The 22,588-nt window shown below is 39.7% G+C and overlaps 1 protein-coding gene across 1 annotated transcript; it reads right to left on the bottom strand.

The window, feature by feature from the left end:
• METAP2 (methionyl aminopeptidase 2) lies at positions 1-17,019 on the bottom strand (the record flags this gene model as incomplete). Its single annotated transcript, XM_082000145.1, has 11 exons — positions 1-263; positions 1,487-1,602; positions 4,070-4,173; positions 4,714-4,810; positions 4,891-4,985; positions 5,070-5,251; positions 7,008-7,169; positions 12,057-12,159; positions 12,501-12,566; positions 15,887-15,994; positions 16,839-17,019. The coding sequence occupies 11 exons, from the start codon at positions 17,017-17,019 to the stop codon at positions 11-13; spliced, it is 1,467 nt and encodes a 488-aa protein (XP_081856271.1). The 3' UTR covers positions 1-10.
• Between the last annotated feature and the right edge of the window lie 5,569 nt (positions 17,020-22,588).

Raw genomic sequence — 22,588 nt, 5'->3', positions numbered from 1 at the left:
GGCTTTGAGTTTAGTAATCATCTCCTCTGCTGACAACCTCCTTGCACGTTGGGCGTAACAGTATAGTATGCTCAAACTGTGCCGTGTACGAGCCTTTAATGTCGCATAAGGGAGGATATGGATCCACTATACCCAAGTCACACAGGTTCTTCAATGCCATTAGGTATTTACTCTCTCCCAGGCGATCTAGCCATCTGCGGCAGAAGGCAAGAGTACCAAAGTTTTCATTGATAACATTTAGCAAGTGTTTTGCTCTTGGAAGCCTGAAGGGGGGGGAGGAAAAAGAGAACATGTGAAGAGGTATCATCAGTAGGCATTCACTCCAGGAATAGAACATACCAATTAAGAAAAGGGTTAGATTTCAAGGTATGCCAAGACTGCCCAGTCTTGGGATGTCTTTCTATATCAATCAGGTGTTCTGGTCACGAAAGAAAGTGTATTTTCCTCCTGCAAAACAAATCAACGCTGCCAAACACACTGGCCAACCACTTCAAATAGAGGAAGTTAGACTGTGAACATATCTGCATCTAACTACCCAAGCAAAACTAAACACAGTGACAGGAATCATTCTAATAGTAAAAGGATGATTCATTTTATAAAGAAAAACAGAATTCTTCTTTATCCCAAGTGGTTAATAACCTGAACTAATTTAGACATAAGCTTGGTGGTTTAAAACTCTAAAGTTTTACTTCTTAGGTCAAATACTCGGTAAGCTTTTTATTTATACTTCTTAACAATATATAAGCATAAAAATTAGAGATTTATAGTTCAGCTGAGAAATAAACTTATTTCCAAACATAAACAGTTCCTTTCCAACCCTTAGGCTAATTAATTTTTTTCATATTACTAGATTGCTCTATGGAGACAAAACAGAACTATCTGGAAAAGCACGTCTTGCCTCCTATGTTTCTAACCATAATAGCCTTCACTTCAGAAAACATGTCACACTCCTAGAAATGCTAAAATGCAATGCCAGTGAAAATTAAAAATTAATAAGCTATTTCATTTTATAGCAATATGCTGAAACAAGAACTTAAAAACCACAAAATAGCCATACAAACAAAACAGTGCTGTATCAAGCTACTCAGGTAATCTAAGGCAAAGACTGTGGCACACAACCGTAATACAGATGTTGATTAAAAAAAATCTATGCATTTAATATATAGACTGATATACAAACATAATATATATATTATTAATTATAAAAAATTACTAATGATAGGAAGTTAAAAACAATCTAGATTTTCTGAAGACATAATCATGTATTGTCTCCATTTCCAGATGCTTTGGAAAGATGCTTTTGCTCTACATTGTTCCAGATTTACAATCAGAGCATATTTCATAGCAAGAACATTGCTAACTTTTAGTCCTCTCATAGCCTTATTAATTAGTGAGGAACCTGCCCTGAATCAAATTTGAACCTTAAGAGGGTGGTAGCTCTAGCACAATATACCAACAAAAATCAACAACAACAAAAAGATCCAACCTTATTGGCACATGCCCAACATCAAAGTTCTTCATATAATGAGAACACTCCATATCATCATGAACAACACCTTTTCCTGTGCTACCGAAGGTTTCTATAGCATATACTTCACCTTCCTAAGGAGAGAAAACAAAGGGAACATGTTGCAATATGAAAATAAGTGACATTGGGGCATTCTCGTATAAAGATCTCAGTATAACAACTTCTGAATACAAGTAATGAAGTGTGAATAGATTCAATCACAAAATCAATGTAGAGGAAAAACTCAATACAGAGATTTCGCACAGTAAAGTTGCGGACATCTCCAAATCATCAGCTATTTATGTTAGTACCATTTTATTTGTTTCAAGACAAATATCAACGTATTTCTAGTCACAGTTTCTCAAACTTACTGCAGTTAAAACGTTGTCAAAGCATACATCTAACATAGCTAAGAAACTACATTCTGCTGCAAAACATTTGCTAACTGGAATTCTCTACTATTCAGATAGAAGTCCTAGGAAATGTATAGTTTAGACACAGCAAATAGATGTTGATTACAGAGACTTACTGCACTGAAGAACTTTCTGCCCAATTTCTGCAAGAATTTTCTGGAAACAGCTGCTAGTATAAACCCTTAACCTGCTCATTTCCACTCCACAAGATGAATTTCTTCAAGAAATGAAGATGATATATATCTGCAAGGGCATTATCAAAATTCTAGCCAAGAACATACTGAAATGCCATTATATAAACTCATTTCTGCCAAGTACATTCACATATCCTTAATGGTAGGACTGTGAAAGGGACTTAACAAGATAAGGCACCAAACATTAATGGACAGCTAGACCTGAGTTTTTCAGTTTATTAAGCTACTTTGAACATCACAACCCAAAAATAAGAAGCCATATGAAAAGCAGTAACATAGGCTTCAAATTCAAGACAAACTCGTACAAATGTCCCTGAATATTCAACTGATTTCATTAAAAAAAACCAAACCAAACCAAAACCACAAAAACCAACCCCACAAAACCACAAAAACCCACACACAATGCCACAAAAAAAATTCACTTCACACCCACTTTTTCAGAATAAGGATCATTAGAGGCTATATTTCTCTCAGTCACAAAAAACTCATTGGATTGCAGTTTGATATTATACTTAGCCAAGGTTTTACTGTACTGTGCTATGCTCCACGTTCTTCACTGGCAAAACTCACTGTATTTAACGATGTGGGATTGTGTCCTAAGTAACGTACAGAAGTTGAGGAAATTTAAAAAAGGTCTTCTCCCCAGTGGATATTCAATTAAAACAAAGATGTGAAATCTTTAAGTAAGATTTGTTTAAAGAGCATTTAAGTTTTATTCTAGGAATATACTAATGATGGATGATATACAAGACCTAACCATTCACTAAGCTAAAACAAGAAGGGCACACAAGTTTTTTCTACCTTCCTTTTCCAATACTCTTTAATCCCTTTGCACACTCCTATAGATAAGACGATAGTTAAAACTTTGTCTCTCTGCTCACATGATTAACAAGGTGATCAACAATTATGATACAAGTTTTGGGTGATGACAGCGAGCCTATCTCAAAAAACAATCCTGTCCAGACCACGCTTGTCCCTATTCAGCTCTTACAAGTCTTACTTACTCTGATAGGCTTACTAGTGATCATTGCTGATCAGTGATCAGGCTTAGAAAGAAATGAAAAGCTCCTTAACTCATTACCAATCTTTTAAATAAGCCTTCTTATCTTGTTAGAACACAAGATTACATCAAAACGGTGGCTAAATCTCAGGTTACATATTTTAAGACTGCCTTTCCGATTGGTATAGTTTGCCACATCACGTACAGCAATTTCTCTTCCCTTGCTCCAAAATGCTATTCAAAAATCTTTCATCTAGCCTCTCATACTAACTAGATACATGCTTAATTATTTTGTATCTGCAAAGAAAAACTGCACTGGAAGCTTTTCAAGAAAGGTATAATATCTAACTATACTTGCAAAAAGTCATCCAAAGCTACAACACTACAGAAATATTTCTCAAGAATTACCTAAACAAGAGACAATTGTTATTTTGTCTTCTAATTACAGAGTGAACAAACAAGGAAAGCATGAATGACTGGCAAGTCCAAACATCTTTCAGGAAAACTCTGGTCCCTCACGTTCACCCCAAAAATCTGAATTCCTCTTCTTTTCCCTGCTCCTAAGTGCAACAGTCCAACACCGTATTTAAGTAACATATACACACATTAGGAAATTACATATGCAATAGTTTCCGTAAGCATCACTAAGGCCATCCAGATTTCAGGGGTTTTTTTGTTTTGTTTGGTGGTTTGCTTTTTAAAAAGCAGGGTTCCAAGGCTTCAGTTTCAGAAAGTGTTAGATACCAGAACACTGCAGGGCTAAACAGAGAAGCCACTGAGATAAAACAAGAGCGATCACTCCTCTACAGGAACACTACAAAGTAAAGCAATGTTTTATCTCCGCTGCTATTATCCACAGGATCACAAACCCTACATATTAGGCGTTTACAGGAAATACAACTCTTGCAGCGACAGTTGGAGAAACTTAACAAAAAGATTGAAGAAATCCATTTACCTCCATTCTTGTGGCTTCTCCTCCTTTCACAATGGGCACTGTTTTTCCAGCATGTATCCTATATGGCCCAATCGAGTGTCCATTCAAATTGCGAATTGGTTTCACTTTTGAAGAAAACATTAATATTACAGGCAACTTCCTAACAAATGTTAAACCTTTTAAGGCAATTTGGTTTGTTAGCCCACATTGAATTGTTAGTCCATGCTCAAAGTACAGTAGTGACTCATCATATTGCAGAAGAACTAAACACAAGGCTATCTACACATCTTGCACAAATTCCAGCAAGGCACAGGTTAGTTTTGTATGCTGTATCAAAACTTCATTATTAAAGACTAGCAACTCCAACAGTAACAGAAGTTTATTAACAAAGCCAAACAGCAGGTATTAAATTATCTGTACATTTTGAAACAGTCGTTTAGCCTTCAACTTATCTGTTAAAGATACAATAGTTGGAAGGATAAGCCAAGAGCGTTCTTCCAGAGGAATGGCAAGCCAACCAGAAACACGTATTTTTGCAACACTCATACCATGCTTCTAGTACAGAGGTCTTTTCAATACAATAAAAACAAATCAGTATTTGTATAAATATATATATATACACATACTCTAAGAACAACTATCCTTGTATAAAGAAAAGAACTTGCCTTGGTATGTTTTGCCATCAATTTCAACCTCATAAGACTCCATAACTTCTTGTATGGCCTCCCCCACATCACAGAGACGTACATCTATTCCAGCACACTGAAAATAAAGTACAAATATAAATAGAAAATAATGGTAAAGTTTACTGACTCAGTAAATTACTTACATAATGATCATACCTTTATTCCAGTATTTGTTGCATCCTTTACAGCTTGTAATAGTCTGTCATATTTTGGATTGAATGTGACTGTAAAAGCACAGTCAATAATACGACCTGAAATCATCAGAAATTCATTAGCTGCATAGTCTTTGCACTGAAGAATGTTCTCAAAGTTTTAATTCATAAATGAAAACTAACCACTAATATGTGTCCCAAAATCTATTTTGCAAATATCATCGTACTGCAGGACTGTTGGATCTCCAGCATTGGGAGTGTAATGGGCGGCACAATTATTCAGAGAGCATCCAGTAGGAAATGCAAGACCTGCATTTAAACCATTTTCCTTTATCAGCTTACGTGAGCAGTCTTCTAGTTTTTCACTAAAAGGCGGGGGGAGGGCGGGGGGGGGGGAGAGGGAAAAAAAAAAAAAAAAACGTTAACAGTGGTCATTAATATTTCTTATGATGACTTCAAATAAATCAATGCAAGAACAAAACCTCAGAAAAGTATTAAAGCAAATGTTCTAATGTGAAATCTTAAATTACCTGTATGCTACCTAAAAGGAGGCCCTAGACTGTAAAACTAAGTACAACATAATGATCTTTAGTGTTTTGTGTTGTTTCTTCTACCCCTTCTTGGGCAAAATTGTGTACTTCACTAGTGTTTCTACTCTAAATTTAAAATATCCATCGCTTTACAAGCTACATTTAACCCATTCTTCCTGAGCAGAGCTTATATAACTAAAGTTTAGGCAAATTAAATGCAGTCTTTACAATTACTGAGATTTAAAGAGGGTGGGGTGAGGCAGGGGAAGGCAAGAGCATAGTCCTCTCATTTATTAAAAAATCCCTCTAATTAAAAAGACAACTTTTTTTTTACATTTAAGTGATAATGGTGATAAAATAAAACCTTGAGACTAGCATTTACTCTTGGTTTTTGCCTACTCTCAAGCTGTTAGCTACTGGAAAGCTACAGATATACGTCCACCAGTGCATACTCCTATAGCGGCAGTGAATGATGTAAACTGCAGCTCACATCAGTGCACCATACTCTTGATTTTATTTAAGAAAGCTATTCACTCAGAGCAGTCTGGAATAAGAGAGCTTCTTTTAATACGTAAGTTCCCATAGCCTCAGGTATCTTAGGAAGAAAAGTCACATTTGGAGAAAATTATTGTCTATAACAGTGAAACTGTATAATTCAATATGACAGATTTGTTTCAGCCAGATTAGTCATGATTAAGGCAGTTGTCTTTATTCCACTTTCCCATACAGTATATTATTTCTTTCCATTACCCCCAGTTACCTTGGGGATCAGCTCTGACTAGCTTTCTTACTATCCTACTCTTGTCAGCACAGGCCTGTCATACCAGGCTGAAAGGCACCTGATTTTGGAAGCTAAACTGTCCTGGATCTGTGCAGCACTTTGACAGTAGACTTTCACTCCAGATAAACTGAAGGATAAAAAAAGGAAAAGTTGGAAAGAGTCAAAAGGATCAGTCCAGGCTAATTATTTCTTGAAACTTTACCTTAATCAAACATAGGTTTATCTTAATTCATTTGCTTAATTATTTCTTATCAACTAAGAATAACACAAAGAAACATCATGTTTCTCCCAAAATACCAGTCAGTGAAGAGTAAATATAGACAAAATCTTCCTGCCCTGAACTGAGTACAGAGCTATGCTGTTTTCATACCGCTTCACCCACTCCCAGCCTCAGACTCCACCCGCACTGCTCATCCACACAGCGTTTCACTGACGATTCTGGCAAAAGCCAGGATGTTTACTACCAATGCTGCTGATTCTCTCAGCATCACTGCAGAACTTAAATGCAAGAGTAGCCAGGGCATAAAACATCAAAATCAAGCACGTGCTCAAAATAAGTGAACATAATTGAAAGCTTAGCTTGAAATTCAGTATGATCCCCCGGGGCCTCTAAAGCTGCATAAGCTAAGAATATATTACAAGAGGAAACTTAAAGGAAGTAATTGGGGATGCTGGTTGCATACTTCAAACAGAAATCCCCTACTCATGACACAGTCAATTAAGCACAGAAAATTGAGACTAAATCCCTCCCCCTCTGGAGAAAGAAGAAAAATCTACAGCAGAGGTCTTTGAGAAGATCTGTGTCCTCACCAGATTTCTATCATTGTCATTCCAGGTTTTATCCAGCTCATAACGTATTTCCTCACTTGTCTGTGTGCCTCTGCAGCCTCCCGAAAATCATTCCATATTTCCTCACTGGCTTGGTCTAGTGCTTTCTTTTCTTCGCTAGTTGTTCTCCAAGCAGCAGTTCGCCTTCAAAATAAATAGTGTCATGAAAAGTTACTATAATCACAGTAGTCATTGCAATTTCTGTCTAAAGCCTGCAAAGTGTTTATGAACCAGTCAGGTCTACACTCCCCTGCGTAACAGAAAATATTGTAATTTATAAAATTTTGAGAATAAAGGAAGCCTATAAAAATCTGTCAGCACCACAGACTGGCATCTGTGAAAGGCAGTAACATTGCAGCAAAAAAATAATCATGTATACATAGAAATTAAGCTCAGTCCATGAACTGTATTATTCTCTCTATATTTTCAAAAGCCTTACCTCACAACCTTCCCAAAAGCCCAGAGAAGCAGTGTGCTTGAAAGATGTGTACTACTTTTTGGAAAGACAGAACAGGCATATAAAATTTTATCAATGCCTGCAATTCTACTTTGAGTTTAGCAGGACAAATCACTGCAACATGCTCTGCTCATGCAAAAAGTTTATTTTTTGCACAATCTTATTCAGACAGTGCTCTTCCTGTATGGAGAAGAATCTCAGCACTGTAGTGTAGCTACTTGGCCCAGAAACCGTTACTGACACAGAGAAAACAAGCTCCTTCAAAATTTAAGAGCTTGCAGTTCCAGTGATACTTTCACCCATCCTCAGAATGTTTAGGTAATAACACCTGACACAGTGCATAGTAACTAAAGCACATGCCAGGAAGATGCTTTCTAAATTTGCTGGACAGTGAATTAATATTTGTTCCAAAAGAGTAACACTCATTTTGGCTCTTTGGTAGGTTCATAGAACAAATACAAGAATAATTTTCAACATAAGATTAAATATACGATTAGTTTTGAATATATTTTTTTATTATGCAAGAAGCCATATGACTAAGGTTCCAAGGGGAGGGAGAAGAGTAATTTAAACACTCCAGCAACTTGTCAGAACTTAACTAGAAGTCTACTCTTATGACTACAGAGATAATCTTCAAATGGTGAAGCTAGAGCTCTGTAATGACACAGAAAACCGTAGCAATAATTCAAAGAACCCCATACATGCTACGCAGGGCAAATACTACTGAAAACAAGACACAGCTGCATGTCCTGGTAGGTGGGTCATAAAAGAAAATGGATGATGGACAAAGATGGACCAAAGATGCTAAACTACACCAAAGTTTCCCAATGTAGAAATTAACTTTTACCTTTATGTAAGTGAGCTGATTCTAAGCAAACAACTGAATATACAGAGTTCACAGAATCACAGAATCATTAAGGTTGGAAAAGACCTCCAAGATAATCAAGTCCAACCATCAACCCAACACCACCATGCCCACTAAACCATGTCCTGAAGTGCCACATCTACACGTTTTTTGAACACAAAAATTAAAGGATTACTTTTTGAAATCCAAAGGTGTAGCTACTTACCTGTTTCACAGACACATACTTTGGTTCCACTCTAAGAGTTTCCTTCACAACCATACCAACAGGTATGAGTAAGCCAGGAGACTATGCCCTGCAATTTCACTGTATTTTGAACTAAGTATTTATACAGTGTTAAGAGGCCTGCAATCCTAAAGCAGAGTTGAAAAGATCAAGAAGGATAACAGGCTATTCCATAAAATTTTTCTCAGGATGACCAGAGGATCCAAATATTTTGAAACCCTTTTGCTTGCTTCCCTTGAACTTCCTGCTCCTTTTCAGATAAAGTAGCAACAGCACAAAAGAGAAATCCCATGCTTACTTTTCTGAGCAGTTTTCTTGCTCCAGTAGCAAGCAATATGCATAGTCCTCTTAGAATTTTTCTTAACAGTGGTAAATTCCACAAAAAAAAAAAAAAAAAAGGCAACAGTCTGCAACACCTGATTCCCCTACTGCACTTGGAAATCGGACTACTGCCAGCACAGTAGTCATGGCACGAGAAGACGATAAAGGTGTACTGCAGGAAAACAGGGGAGAGAGAGACTCAAGGATCCTTTCAGACTGCTCTGGATTCCAGAAGGGAACACCCTCTGGTAGGAAAAGCTGCTGACAGTGTGGGCAGCTGCTCTGTCATCAGTCACAGACTTAAGCGCAAACTCCAGCAAACTGGACGGAAGCCATCCTCACTCTATCCTACTTTATTTCAGCATATAGTCACTCTATGCAAGACAACTGGGGTACAAAACAGCCTCTACATTTTAAAATACTGTATCGGACCCAAAGCATTTTGCTGCCAAATATGCACCACTGCCACCAGGGAGCTCAGGAAAGGAGGTGACAAGAAACCCTGCTTGGGCCTAAGCATTTCAGGACATGTGAAAAATCAATCGATCAGATGATGTTTAGTGTAAGACCTTTAAGTCCTCCAACAGGCACATAACCTAACAAGCTTTTCCAAGAACAGTTTCCTAATGTGCTGGCTACCACATAACTCAGTTTAAGAAGTTTACCTCTTGCTCCAAGCCATTTGTTTCCATCTTTTCACTCCAGTTCACGGCCTCCAGTTTTCACTAGTACAAATCCTTATAGGATTGTGTTGTAACTAGATTTTAGTGATCAAAAATAAGAATTCTAGAAAATAATTCCCCCAGATTATTTTAACTCAGATAATAGCACTGGGTCAGAAACAATCAGGCAGGGACAAGAATTCTTTAATCCCACTTTAACAAAACCAGCATATCATGAAATATTGCTTATAGCTTTTCTGCTCTCCCTGTCACATCATTTCAAATTCAGGTGTCTTCAACAAAAAAATGCAAGCCTTCAAACAGAACTAAATACTTGAGATATATAGACTAACAGCTTTGATATTTTTGTAAGAATTGATTCTCTGCTGGTTTTCCCCCCTGAAAATTGAATGATACCAACTTCTAGTTCAACTTTCCCCATAAAATACACATTTCTAGGCTGATCAGAGGCAACTTTAGAAAGCATGTGACATCAGGAGCTAAGATTAGAAGCGAAACTCTTTAAAAAAAGATCAAATACAAACCTCTACTGACCTCAGCACGGGTAAGAGAAGCAGCACAAAAATGCTTCACCAATATATAACACAAAACTATTATTCAGAATAGGAAATATCCTGGCATTCATGTCAGCTACTAATTTAAGTAGCTGCTTATGTTAGGAAATGCTAAAGTAGCATCATAAGATTTAAATATTTAAATTAGGAACAAAGCTAAGAATATATTTGATTAAGCAAATTATGTAAAGAAACTATTTCAGGTTCTTAGAAGAGTATATTCTTCTTCCACAGCACAACATACTTGGTACATGCCCCACTTAAATCCTGTTAGAAAAGTTGGTTTGTTTTTGTTCTGTGTTTTTTTCTTCTTTTAAAAGTAACAAGAGCAAACCAGTGTAAAATATTTAATCTTCAATAGTTGAATACATAACAGAGGTGTAAAAATAGTGTGTCATTTTTTAATAAACTATGAACATGCTTAAGATGCTTATAATGTAATTTCCTGGATTGCTTAAATCATGTCCTTCTGAATGTGGCATATGCATATACCGACAAATATTAGATTGGATATTAGGAAAAATTTCTTCACCGCAAGCACTGGAACAGGCTGCCCAGGGAAGTGGTTGAGTCATCATCCCTGGAGGTATTTAAAGACATGTACACATGGTGCTTAGGGACATGGTTTAGTGGTGGACTTGGCGGTGCTTCGTTAACGGTTAGACTTGATGATGTTAAAGGTCTTTCCCAAATTAAATGATTCTATCTAACTCTTAAGCATGAAAGAATCACTCCTGGATCAGTCAGTCAGGACTACCCTTGAAAGTCTTTCATTAGCATGCTAGTATTTTGCATACAAACAAGGAAGTCATTTATAAATAAACATGAGCACACCTTGTGATCAAATTTAAGTCATTAAAAAAGAAGAAAAGGCTTCCTCAAAACCAAATTTTAATCTCATAAAAATTAAACTGTATTATCTGAACACAATTTACAGAATGTGCTAGTCTTAACTACGTTGCTTACACTCTATGAGAAACAGGCATTGATTTTAAACAACCAATAATGTTTCAAAGAAATTTGATTATGAAAAAAAGTAGTCACTGAAAACTAAACAATGCTTTCAGAACTACAAATATTTCTCTAACACCCCCCCCCCTTCGGTTTAACCTATTTTTTCAGACTTTTGATTCAAAATTTCCTGGGAAGTTTTCAGTAATACATTCATATCTTTTCACTCAGATTTTCATGCAACTTAAGCTGATTCACTCCCCTCACCCCATATAAGTAAAACATGACTTTCCACAACACTTCATGTAGGAAAAAACTCAGGAAACTCAGTCAAGCTGGTATATCCTAGTTCCAAACAAAGCATAAGGAAATAGTAGTACGCTATGAAAACATAAGGATGCAGATCTCTGTTCCAGTAAGCCAGTAGAAGCTGTTGCTTGTCTAGTAAAATTGCACATTATTCCCATGTCACTATGAATTATAAAAAACAGTTTGGGTCATAATAACTATATATTAATACAAAGAGAAGCAAAATGCAGAATATACCACTTAGGCTTTTAAATTAAACTGTTTCATACTCAGAGATTGACATGTGTCTACCAAAAAATAATAAAACGCTGGCCTCTAGACACCCCCAAAACTGCTGTATAACAGGGTGTCATCTCCCTAAATTTTAAACCTTCACTCAGTTCTAATTCAGACTGTACTTTTCCTTATGGGCTGCCTATTGAAATCCTGTCGGTCCCCTGCCTCATGACAATTCTGCTCATATAGGCTATACCTTAATTAAAAGGGTAGGGAAGGAGGAACATTTCTGGCCTGAAGGCTTCTATTTGTTAAGTTCTTAGATAATCCAGTTAAAGGAAAAAAAAAAAAGCACATTATAACTCACTTTGTCCATTTAGTTGCATGTTAACCGTTTTGCAATTCAGCACATCCAGATGGCAGCATTTATTTTTTAAGCTTAAAACACTCACCCATCTTGTGTTGGTGGGTATTCACATTCTTCTCCCTTCGGGAATATGTTGCTGGGAAATAGATCACATATTGGAATAGAAGGTGGATCTGTCTGGACCTTAGCTGTTGAGTATAATTTTTAAAAGTTTTACATATGGTACACTGGAAATACTACCTTATTTCACCCATAAAAGTTAAATGACACAAGTTATTTAAGATCCCCTTACTAGAAGAATCTGACCGTCTACCAAGAAAACATCGTATCACAATGCCCTCATATGACTCTATTTGGCCAGTGCTCAAGGTGGCATTCAGAGATACCAGAAAGAAGAATACTCAGTCAAACTTAGCCTAACAAACCCAAACTGCACCCCAACATCTGTTTCAATTGCCAAGAATGGCATTTACATACACTTAGCCAAATATTCATGCAGTCTATCTTTATTTTTGTGCTTGATACCTACGTCCTTTCTTCTTTTTCTTCTTCTTCTTCTTTTTCCCTGTTGCTCCATCTCCTTCACCCTCTCCATCTACAGGAAAGAAAGTGCTCAGGTGAATATAAAATAACCTTAAATAACCAAAGAATTTGGATGAGACGCAAAACCATCTGGACAACCTGGAAACAGTTCTTTCACAGTAGAATTTAATGGATTAAAAGATGACAGAAGCTGCTACCAAATCATTAGCATTTTCAGTCCCTACACCAAACACAGACCTAAGAAAATACTTCCTAAAGTTGATGATTTAAACATATCACCAGAGAAAAAAAGCAGCTCCGGAAAAAATGTTTTCAGAAAGTCCTACTTCAAATATTCCTACTCTCAATTCACCTAAAAGGATGCCCAAGTTGGGAGAGGGTGAGAGAGAGAACTGTATTAGACACAATAGCTAACAAAAAGCGAGGAACTACTGCTTCCAACCGATCTTCTGATGCTTCAGCTAAAGGAACTTGATGCACCTGGAAAGATAAAAAAAACAAACAAGTAAAGATGACACCACTTAGGTCAGGATAAATTTAAAGTTGGACATTAACAGGGACAGTCTCAAACAGCACTGAGCAAAAACACTGCATGTGGGATGTACCAGTTGGAGGTTTTCAGAGAGCACAGCATGTAAGGACCAAGAATCAGCCACACCATGTTACAGTCACATTTGGGAGTTAATGATAACTCTGTGTGTGGACTTCACGTTTGGCTACCTCTAATGCTTAGTTACTTCTTACACAACAAAGTATTTATCTAATGTGATACCATCTAACTAAACCTTCTGGACCTATCCACAAGTTCATTTCAAAATGGATAAGTACTATTCATCTACATTTAGAACATTTATTTTTATCTAAAGAGAAAAGTAAAATTGAAAGAACTTTTAGAATCAAGTCAAGGCACTACCATTTTTAATGCATTTACACAGCAACTTGTATTTGCTCATTTATTTAAAACCAAAACACTGACCAGTTGTTCCAGTCACTGGATTTCATGCCTCTTATGATGGTCAGTGTCATCTGCACTTTTATGCTGGCTGTAGTGACTACATAAATACCCTGCAGCTGGGGCAAATTTCAGTAATGCGTCACCGTCACCCCCACCCCTCCCCAGCTCATTTTGGCATCAAGTATCTTAATTTTTTTTTTTTTTTGTAAAAAATTGCAAGTATAAGTACTTTGTAACTACAATGTAGTCCAGCCTACCAGATTCTTCATCAACCGGTATTTCATAGGCAGCTGAAAATCCTTAACAGCACATATAAATTTCTTGAAAATGTGGTAACTTTGTCACATGCCTCTTGACCTTGAGCTGTGTTCAAACCATTCTCAATAAATGACTTAGACATGACTCCAGTTCATTCACGAAGTGATTTATGGATTTTTTTTTTTTAAATGCTAGGCCTAACCTGCAAAAAAAGTACAGCATTTCTTAAATGTTGTTGCTGTTGCTATCTGCTTATTGTGGCTTCTTCATACATCACTGCACGTGAATCTGCCAACTGCAAGCCAAACTAACGGGGCCTGCGCTTTCATGTCCTTGAAGACTGCTGCAGACTAACTGTGCTGCCAGAAACATAGCTACTGCATCTGACCAATACCCTGTTTGTCTTCAGGTTATTTAGCTGGTAGTGAAAAAAACTTCACCAGAACAGCAATTTAAGATCTTCGGCAAACTGAAGCCCAACCTTATGCTATTTTGGTATAGATGTTTAATAATTTAGCCTAATAAAATGCAAAAATGTTATCCATCAGCATGTTTTAACACTGCAATGGAAATCTAAAGAGCACTCCCTAATCTCTCCCAGATTTCAAATGGTATAGTCTCATTTCTGAGGCTACTCAGTTGTAGGCTTACCAAGGAAAAAAAAGGGGGAGGTGTAGGTATTTTATTGCTTTTAATCTAACACAGCACCATGTCTTAAGCAACACCTCTGATGCTACACAATTACAATGGCAAGTGGTGAGGTCCAGTACAGTCAAAAACACAACTGTCTTCAAAAAACTTGCAGCAGTTTTTATTTTTCTGCAAATATATTGTTTTTCTAAAACCACATCCAAGTCTAATATGTGGAAAAAAAGATTATTTCAGTAATACCACTACTTCATTTTTTTTTAATACTTTCTAATACTGTAATACCAACTGCTAATACTGTAAAAAGCATAAAAGAACACAGCACTCGATTTGCTATTAACAATGTTACTTCTCCTGACATGGAACTATAACTACTCTAGTAATTTCCAAAGAATTCTTTTCATTGTATCAAGTTTTCAGTATCCTCTTTAATACTTCTTATTTTACTTGCAATGACAGCAAAGCACATATTGTATTCAATATCCTTCAACCACATAACCTGAAACATACCATAAAAAAAGAAAAATCCATCAGAATATACTTTTACAGAAAGTAATTGCATAAAACTGGATGCTATATATAGATTAATAATATTAAAGAATAAATTTATTTGTAGTTTTATGTATCCCAGCCCACTTATTTCATATTTTTAAACTTATACCTAATTTATTAAATTAAATTATGGAATGATGAATTCCAGTAATAGTCAACAAATAAGGATTCTAAGCAGAACAATAAGAAACATTTTAGGGTGCTAAGCCAACTTTAAATGCTAATTCACAAGAAGGAAACTGAATTACTAACTTAAGAAATGTATTTTCTTAAACGTTCATTCCTACTGAGAACCACTCATCAAAACAAAGGAAATACAGCATTTTCATCTGATATTTCTACAGAAAAGATGCAATGCAGCCTGGATTTCAATACGGGACACTTCTAAGGCACTTGCTTAAAACATCAGATGCATAGCACAAGCAACACAAGGTGTATGCCTTGCTTGTGTGTTAATCTCTCCCCAGTTCAGTTTTAATGAAAAATTAGGATTACAGATGAACACATTTAAAGTCACTGGTAACGACTCTAAGACCTTCTATTAATTAAAATGCTCCCTTAAAATTTTGTCTGTATTTTTTGCTTTAAGCCAAGAATAAGAAACGCAATTTGGAACATAAATTTATACTGAGCATGGTAATGCAAGCGAGAATGATTTATAGCTTACCTTATCTTAAACTAAACATTTCCTTTCAGCAATAAGATCCTTGAAAACAAACAGTTTTGAAACAGCTATTATCTCTGTTATTTTTTTATACATATATGCATGTGTGATGGCTAACTTGTTGCCAAAAAAGTAAAAAGTATATATAGTTGCATCTCACCTCTCCCAAGTGAAAAAAACCCACAAAAAACAACACAAAAAACCCCATCAAACCCAAAAGGCACCTGTGAAAAGTTTAAAATGGGAGTCTAGGAAGAAGTTGAAACTGGAAATGTCAAGAGAAAAGGTAAGTTACACTTGCCTTCATCATCATCATCTTTTTCTTTCTCCTCCAGTACTTGCTTATCCAATTGCTTTGCTACATCATCAAGTGCACCTTCCATTTCTTTTTCTGTTTCTTGTCCTGTTTGTAAAATTAAAGTATGACTTACAGTAACAGGATAGCTCCACATTAGTAAACAACAGCCCCCAAAACTTTATACAAATATGCTGTACTCATCTGACAGATACCAGAGCACATGCTGCTCTTTTTTTTCTAAAGCAAACCCAATGTGTAAGACTGTAAGGCACTACAGTGACAGGTATTGTTACTGAAACTTGTGTATAAAGATGGCATTATCCAGACACTTCTGATTACTTTTTTTCTGCCAGTGTAACTAATTCTTTTTGCCATAGCAGCAGCCTGCTCTTGTGAGATAATAAGGGCGTGAAGTAGATAATTATAAACGCACAGCATGATCATCACTAACTGCTAGCCTGCTAAAACAAACCCAAACCCTAGTTCCTTTACACTATTTGCCCGGACTTGCTCCGGCTTTCTCAGAGAACCTGGGAGGGGTACAGAGACTCCATCATGCGCGATGACTCTTACAGCAGCAGTCTTACGCCCTTCTCACCCTCAGGGCATAGGAGGGGACGAGGGAAGGGGTGGCTTCTCCAGCGCGCACCGGAGCCCGGAGCACTTCCCTCACCCCAGCTTCCCCGGTGCTGAACGGCAGCAGCATCCTCCCGGCACCCGCCTGCCCCCTCCTCGCCGAGGGGATGCCCCTCAGCCCGCACAGCCGCCACGGGCCGGGACAGCGGCCTCGGCAGCACCCATCACCCTACCCGCGCCACGCGCTGCAGGACCCTTTAGCGACCCACAGACGCGTACGAGGCCCGGTCTGCCGGGTCGCGGCCCCCTCAGGCCGCCCCGCCGGCCTGTCAGCGGAGGGTCCCGGCGCAGCGCGGCGCGGCCCGGCCCGTACCCGCGGGGCCCGCTTTGCCCTTCTTCTTCTTCTTGCGCTTCTTCTTGGCACCATCCTCCGCGCCGAGCCCCGCCGCGCCGCCCTCCGCGCCGTCCTTGTCCTCAGGCTCCGGCGGCAGCTCCCCGTTCAGATGCTTCTCCACCTCGGCGGCAGCGCTGTCCGCCTGCCCCACGCCCGCCATGTCGCCGCGGCCGCGCCGCCTCCCACACACAGTGCGAGGTAGAGAGAGCGAGCAGCGAGGCCGGCCCTCCCCTCTATGGTGGGCGCGGGGCACGCCGGGAAGGCTGGAGGACTCATCCAGGGAGGGGAGGAGCATGAGCGCAAGGAGGGAGAGGCCTCCCCGCGTGCCGTCCCTCAGGCGCGCAGACACGCCGTGCCCGCCGTGTGCGGGCGGCATGTGAGGAGAGGCGGGCGCAGTGTCATGGCGGGGCCAGGCTGCCCGCGGCTACTCCGCCGCCTGCCTGGGGCTCGCCCGCCTGCCCACCTGCCTGCCTGCCTGCCTGCCCGCCTGCCTTCCTGCCTGCCTGTCCACCTGCGCCAGCGTGGCTGTCCTCTCGGAGCGCCGCGGCCCGGCAGCCCCGCTGTCCCCCGCCGCCTGCCTCTGGGTCACACCGTTGGGTGCCATCGTTGTCAACCTCTGTCCTGTGCCCGATCACAGAATCACAGAACGGTTTGGCTTGGAAGGGACCTTTAAAGAGCACTTAGTCCAACTCCTCTGCAAGGAGCAGGGACATCTTCGAGTAGATCGGGTTGCTCAGAGCCCCATCCAACCCAACTGTGAATGTTTCCATCTACCACCTCTTTGGGCAACCTGTGCCAGTGTTTCACCACCCTCATTGGGAAACATTTCTTCCTCAGATCTAGTCTAAATTTACCCTCTTTAAGTTTAAAACCATTACCCCTTGTCCTATCGCTACAGGCCCTGGTAAAAAGTCTGTCCCCATCTTTCTTTTAAGCCCCCTCTAAGTACTGGAAGGCTGCAAGAAGGTCTCCCTGGAGCCTTGTCTTCTCCAGGCTGAACACCCCCAACTCTCCCAGCTTCCTATCTGTGCTCCCCACTCACATGCAGAGCTGTGGCCAGATGACGTTTTACACGTGTGTTTTTTAGGGAGAGCGTGTGCCCTTGAGTTTGAAAGACCCTTTTTGTTCTGCATTTTCCAGCAAGCTGGAACTGGAAGAGTCCAATTCAAACTGCTTGGGTGACACAAACCACTTTCACATAATTGGGTTCCAGTTTGGAGAGGGTCAGCGGAACAAGATGACAAGCCGGTAGCCATCGCAAAGGAAGGTTTCAGAAATGCAGGCTGAGGGCCAACAGCAGAGACTTACTCCGCTTTCATCAGCAAATATCTTCTTGGAGAAATACAATAAAAAATGGAAAATCTTGCTAAAACAAAGCAGTCCTTTCCCAGTAGGAACAGCTGCCATGAAAGGTTTTATAGCATTTAGGATTGTTAAGCTTTTACAACTTGAGAACGCTGAACAAATCAACTAAGTCACATGAGAAATAGCTTGTACAGAAAAAAAATAATGTAAGAAAAATTAAGTTGTTCCAAGTCTCATGGAACAAAAAAAGGGGAGATTCTAATATGTGGTAAAGGGCACTGCCTTGTCCTATTTCCACCACTACCTAGAAAACCAAGGAGAAATATCAGTTTTACCAGGATCCACTAATGGTACATTAAATCAGCCTAATCCTTAAAATTCCCATACTGAGTTTATACTTTTCACAGGTTTTCTGCTAGTATAACAAAGCTGGCTAAAAATACTTTTTTTCTTTTTCTTCCTCGCTGGTATATTTTAACAACTCTTGCCTGAGATGTATTTATAGTACATAGTATAATGTAGTGTCATGATAATTTATAACATATAAAGGTTATAAATGGTCCGCACCCTGCATAGCTGTGTTTTAAAATGCTTCCGCAGTCTGGTCTTTGCTTGGGAAAACTGGTAATGCCTTGTACCTCACAGAGGCACAAATTCTGCCCCCTCGGCCCCACTGAGGCTGGCTGCTCGCTTCCATTTTTCCCCCCGGCTCACACCTGCGGGCATCTCCTCACTCCGAGCCTGCTAGAATTACCAGCAAGCACAAGACTTCAAAAGACTAAGCTAATGCTCTAGTACTGATCAAACGAACTCCATCCCGGCCTGTGCAGGTGTCACAGCAACATGTGCTCCAGTGAGAGCACTGGAACATGGAAACGTCCAGCTGGGCCTTTCGTGGAGTTGGGCTGGGCGCAGGGAAGCTGACTCCCCTGGGCTTAAGGCATGTTCAGAGGAGTGAGACATGCCTCAGCAGCTGGGAACTGCTGTGTTACCACTTGCCCCCCCCCCTTTAAATCACGTTGTTATATGCTTGGTGTCAATTAATACAACTGGACCACCTCCAGGAGGGTCCTATTACTATGGTTAAAGCAGAATAAACCTTGCGCGATAGAGCAGGTGAGCTGTATCATGCTCACTGTTGTTTTCCCTCTCTCCTGTTGCCCCTACTCCAGTCAGAATTGATGCTGTCTGAGGCTGATGAAGAGCACCATGGATGAACAGCTCTTTCTCGTACTGAGAACGGATGACACAGAGCATGTGCCCTAATGACGCCTAGAACATTTTTTGTTTATTGCATTCCGTTCTAGTTTTCTAATTAGGTAGAAGAGGAGTCTACAGAGCTTGGTTTTTTGTGGTTGGCGGCAAGGAGAGGGGGAACATCAGGGGTCAAATTCCCTGAATTCTCCATTTTGAGTCATCTTAGATCTTCCTGTTGTACCTTTATTGTAGCTGGGCATTGTAATGGTCTTGGGAGATCCTATAGCAGTGTTTCTACTTTTGTGTTTGATTTTAATTCATTAGCCTCTCATATGCCAGTCTATTCTTACCCTTTGGTGCCTTTGACAGCTTGAAAAGGAGAATTACTAGCTTGTGCTCCTAGTCCCTTCACTCTGGTATGTGCCAAAACAGACAAGTTGTCGGACCATGGATTTCTTGATTCTAGAACTGAAGTCACAGATAAAGGAGGCCATAAAGTCTACAGAAGCCCAGGGGATACAGAAGGATTGATACTGAGCAGGGACAGATAAAGGAAAAATAAGGCAGGTAAGAACACATCTTGTGCAGAGGCTGCAGACATGAGATCCAGAAGTAAGGGCATCAGAGGAAAAAGGGCAACAAGCAGAACAAATATTTCTGTGATCAGCTGAATTAGTGAAGCCAGTTTTCTCAGAGGGTTGTTTCTTTCTTCCCCAGAATGACTCCAGCATCATTCATAATCACTGTGGTACCCCAACGGAGAGAGAGATATGGCTTACACTGTAGTAATACATGCGCAGTTGGCCAGCTGACTGCTGCCACACAGTTCAGCAGAGTTTGGCCTGCCTTTTTTTTGGTGAGGACACTTTCTTGGGCCTCTATCATCTACCCAGCTGCTGATTGTCACAAAGTGTGCCCAGGTGTCATTATCTTTGGCTGTGTTCCTCTGCCAAAGTTGGATGAAACTGGAAATTTGCATAAAGCTCCTTCCCTTAAAAAAGTAGGTTAAAAATACATCATAGAGGGGAGTCACACTTGACTTACCAAAGAATATGAGTAAAAAACCTAGCATAGTGAAAGAAAGTTGGCAGCGAGCTAGAAGAGGCAGGACTGAACAACGTGTCTCCACAGTTTGAGGTGATGCTACACACTAAGTGCTGTTACTGGACCCAGGAGCACTCCACAAGCTGTGCTCGTTAGGCTTGCAGAGAAGAGGGCATGTTGGAAAGAGCAAAGTTAAGCACCTTCCAGGCTATGCTGCTTCCAGCCCCAGAAGTAGCACTATACTCTATATAATAGCTTGATAACTAACATGCAGAAATAGGAATGCTGCATGAAAAAATTGCAAACTGGGAGTCAGAAGCTGGACTGTCTGCATGAATAAAGCAAACATTAACATGAACAGACTGACAACTGGACTCCACGTTCCCCACCTGGCAGCTTTTATGAGGATCTGGTCTTTTAGAAGCAGAGAGCGTGAGCCACATCTTGTAGCACGCCCTTACCAGCTCAGATTTTTTTGCTCTTCTGTTATTGCCAGTCAGCTGTTCCTAGCATTTAATACATATTAAATTAATGAATGCTACATTTTCCAATTTCATGCTATACTAGGCAGCATGATAAGAAGATAGTATTGGACCGGCCATAGGGCAGAAGAGGCATGTGAATACCATTTTTAGCTGGAGAAAGATACTGTTGTTTTTGTTTTCTCACAGTAGCTATTCCTTTTTCTTAACCAGCCTCCCATACAAAGGCAGGCAGTGGCTGGGGAGTTAAGGGAAGGGCTGAATGCAGTTCAAAACATGTGGTAACTAAGCAGCAGGACTTGAAACCCTTTCCTGAAAGACAACACAGATACTTACCTCCTCTTCTTTTTCTTCCAAGGAGGCAGGTCCCATTGCAGCACTATTTTCCTAGCAAAAGAAGTTATGATCTTAAGGAAAAGACTTCTTTCAGGGTATGTTATGTTTTCTTTTCAAGCTGCATGTAAGTGTCGAGAAATGGCTTGGAATGAAGTGGGGGAGCTGTCTCTGACAGCTGTGGTTCAATCCTGGAACGAGGGAGAGGAGGGACAACTAGCAAGTAAGTGGCCCATATCAGCCTCAAGAAGAGTTGAACAGAGGGATGTTGTATTTGTTCCTGTTTGTATTTCTGTGACTGATACCATTATTTATGTGTTTATTACACTTCAGTACTCTTTTTTCCCTAGCTTAGGGCCAAAACTCATAGTCCTTACTCAGTTCTAAAAATCCATTGATGTTATTGGGACAATTTTTATGACTAGAAGTTTAATATTGGGCCTAAAGGCTGATATTATGAAGACAAAGAATATGTTTCTTGCATGAGAGCAAATATATCATGAACTCTAGAAGGAAAGACATTCCCTCTCATCAATTGCGGAGGACACAGGACACTTCTGCTTCTTCAGCCATCATCATCCATAGCATTTACTGTGGGAATGACAGCTGTCTCCAAATAGAGTCTTCCTTAGCATGGATAAGGTAAAGGGCTTCCTTAATTGCAAAACCACTCCTTCTCTAAGATTTTACCTAAAACTTAGACGAAGTAGCTAAATCAAAGTTAAAAGTGACAAAAGCAGGCAACGAATTCACATTTAACCCTCTTCACTGTGGACTTCTTTCCACATTCCTTGGTGTTTTCTTTTTTTTTTTTTTTTTTACCAAACACCAGTTTGATTACAGCCTGTAATCCAAACATCCTGGCTTGCATCAGCTAGTGTCACAACATCAACATCCTTTGGAAGGCAGATTTTCAAAGGATGCAAGGAGTGCTTCTAAAAAGAAACAAATTTAATCTTTCTTATTGCTGAAAGTCACCTTGAGAAGCACAGACTGCTGTTTGTGCACTCAGACTGGGACAAAGCAACACAGTTTGCATGAATAGATGCATGGTGTGAAATATAAAAATAAGTCGGTGTACTGCCTCCTCTGGAGCTCATTTTTAAAATGGCTTTTAAGCCACAAGATTCACATGAACAAAGCCAGCCATTGTCTGGACCAGTGCTTAAAAAAAGCTCCTTATATTTCTGCGATAAGGAGCTATTGCATTAGGCATGTATGCAGATATGTGTGTTAGGATGTGCTACCGTGAGCATCTCCCTGACAGCAGATCTCTCTGCCTGTGTGCAGTCTTGGTAGGGGATGGAAGGTTGCACGGAGTCAGGGGTCCCCACACTGGTATCTTTCAAATAATTTTTTTATATTTAT

The sequence above is a fragment of the Phaethon aethereus genome, assembly GCF_964289735.1.
Source record: "Phaethon aethereus genome assembly, chromosome: 1".
In the NCBI taxonomy this organism is placed as follows: domain Eukaryota; kingdom Metazoa; phylum Chordata; class Aves; order Phaethontiformes; family Phaethontidae; genus Phaethon; species Phaethon aethereus.
The sequence above is the reverse complement of the archived record's forward strand: the minus strand, read 5'-3'. Positions and strand labels throughout refer to the sequence as shown.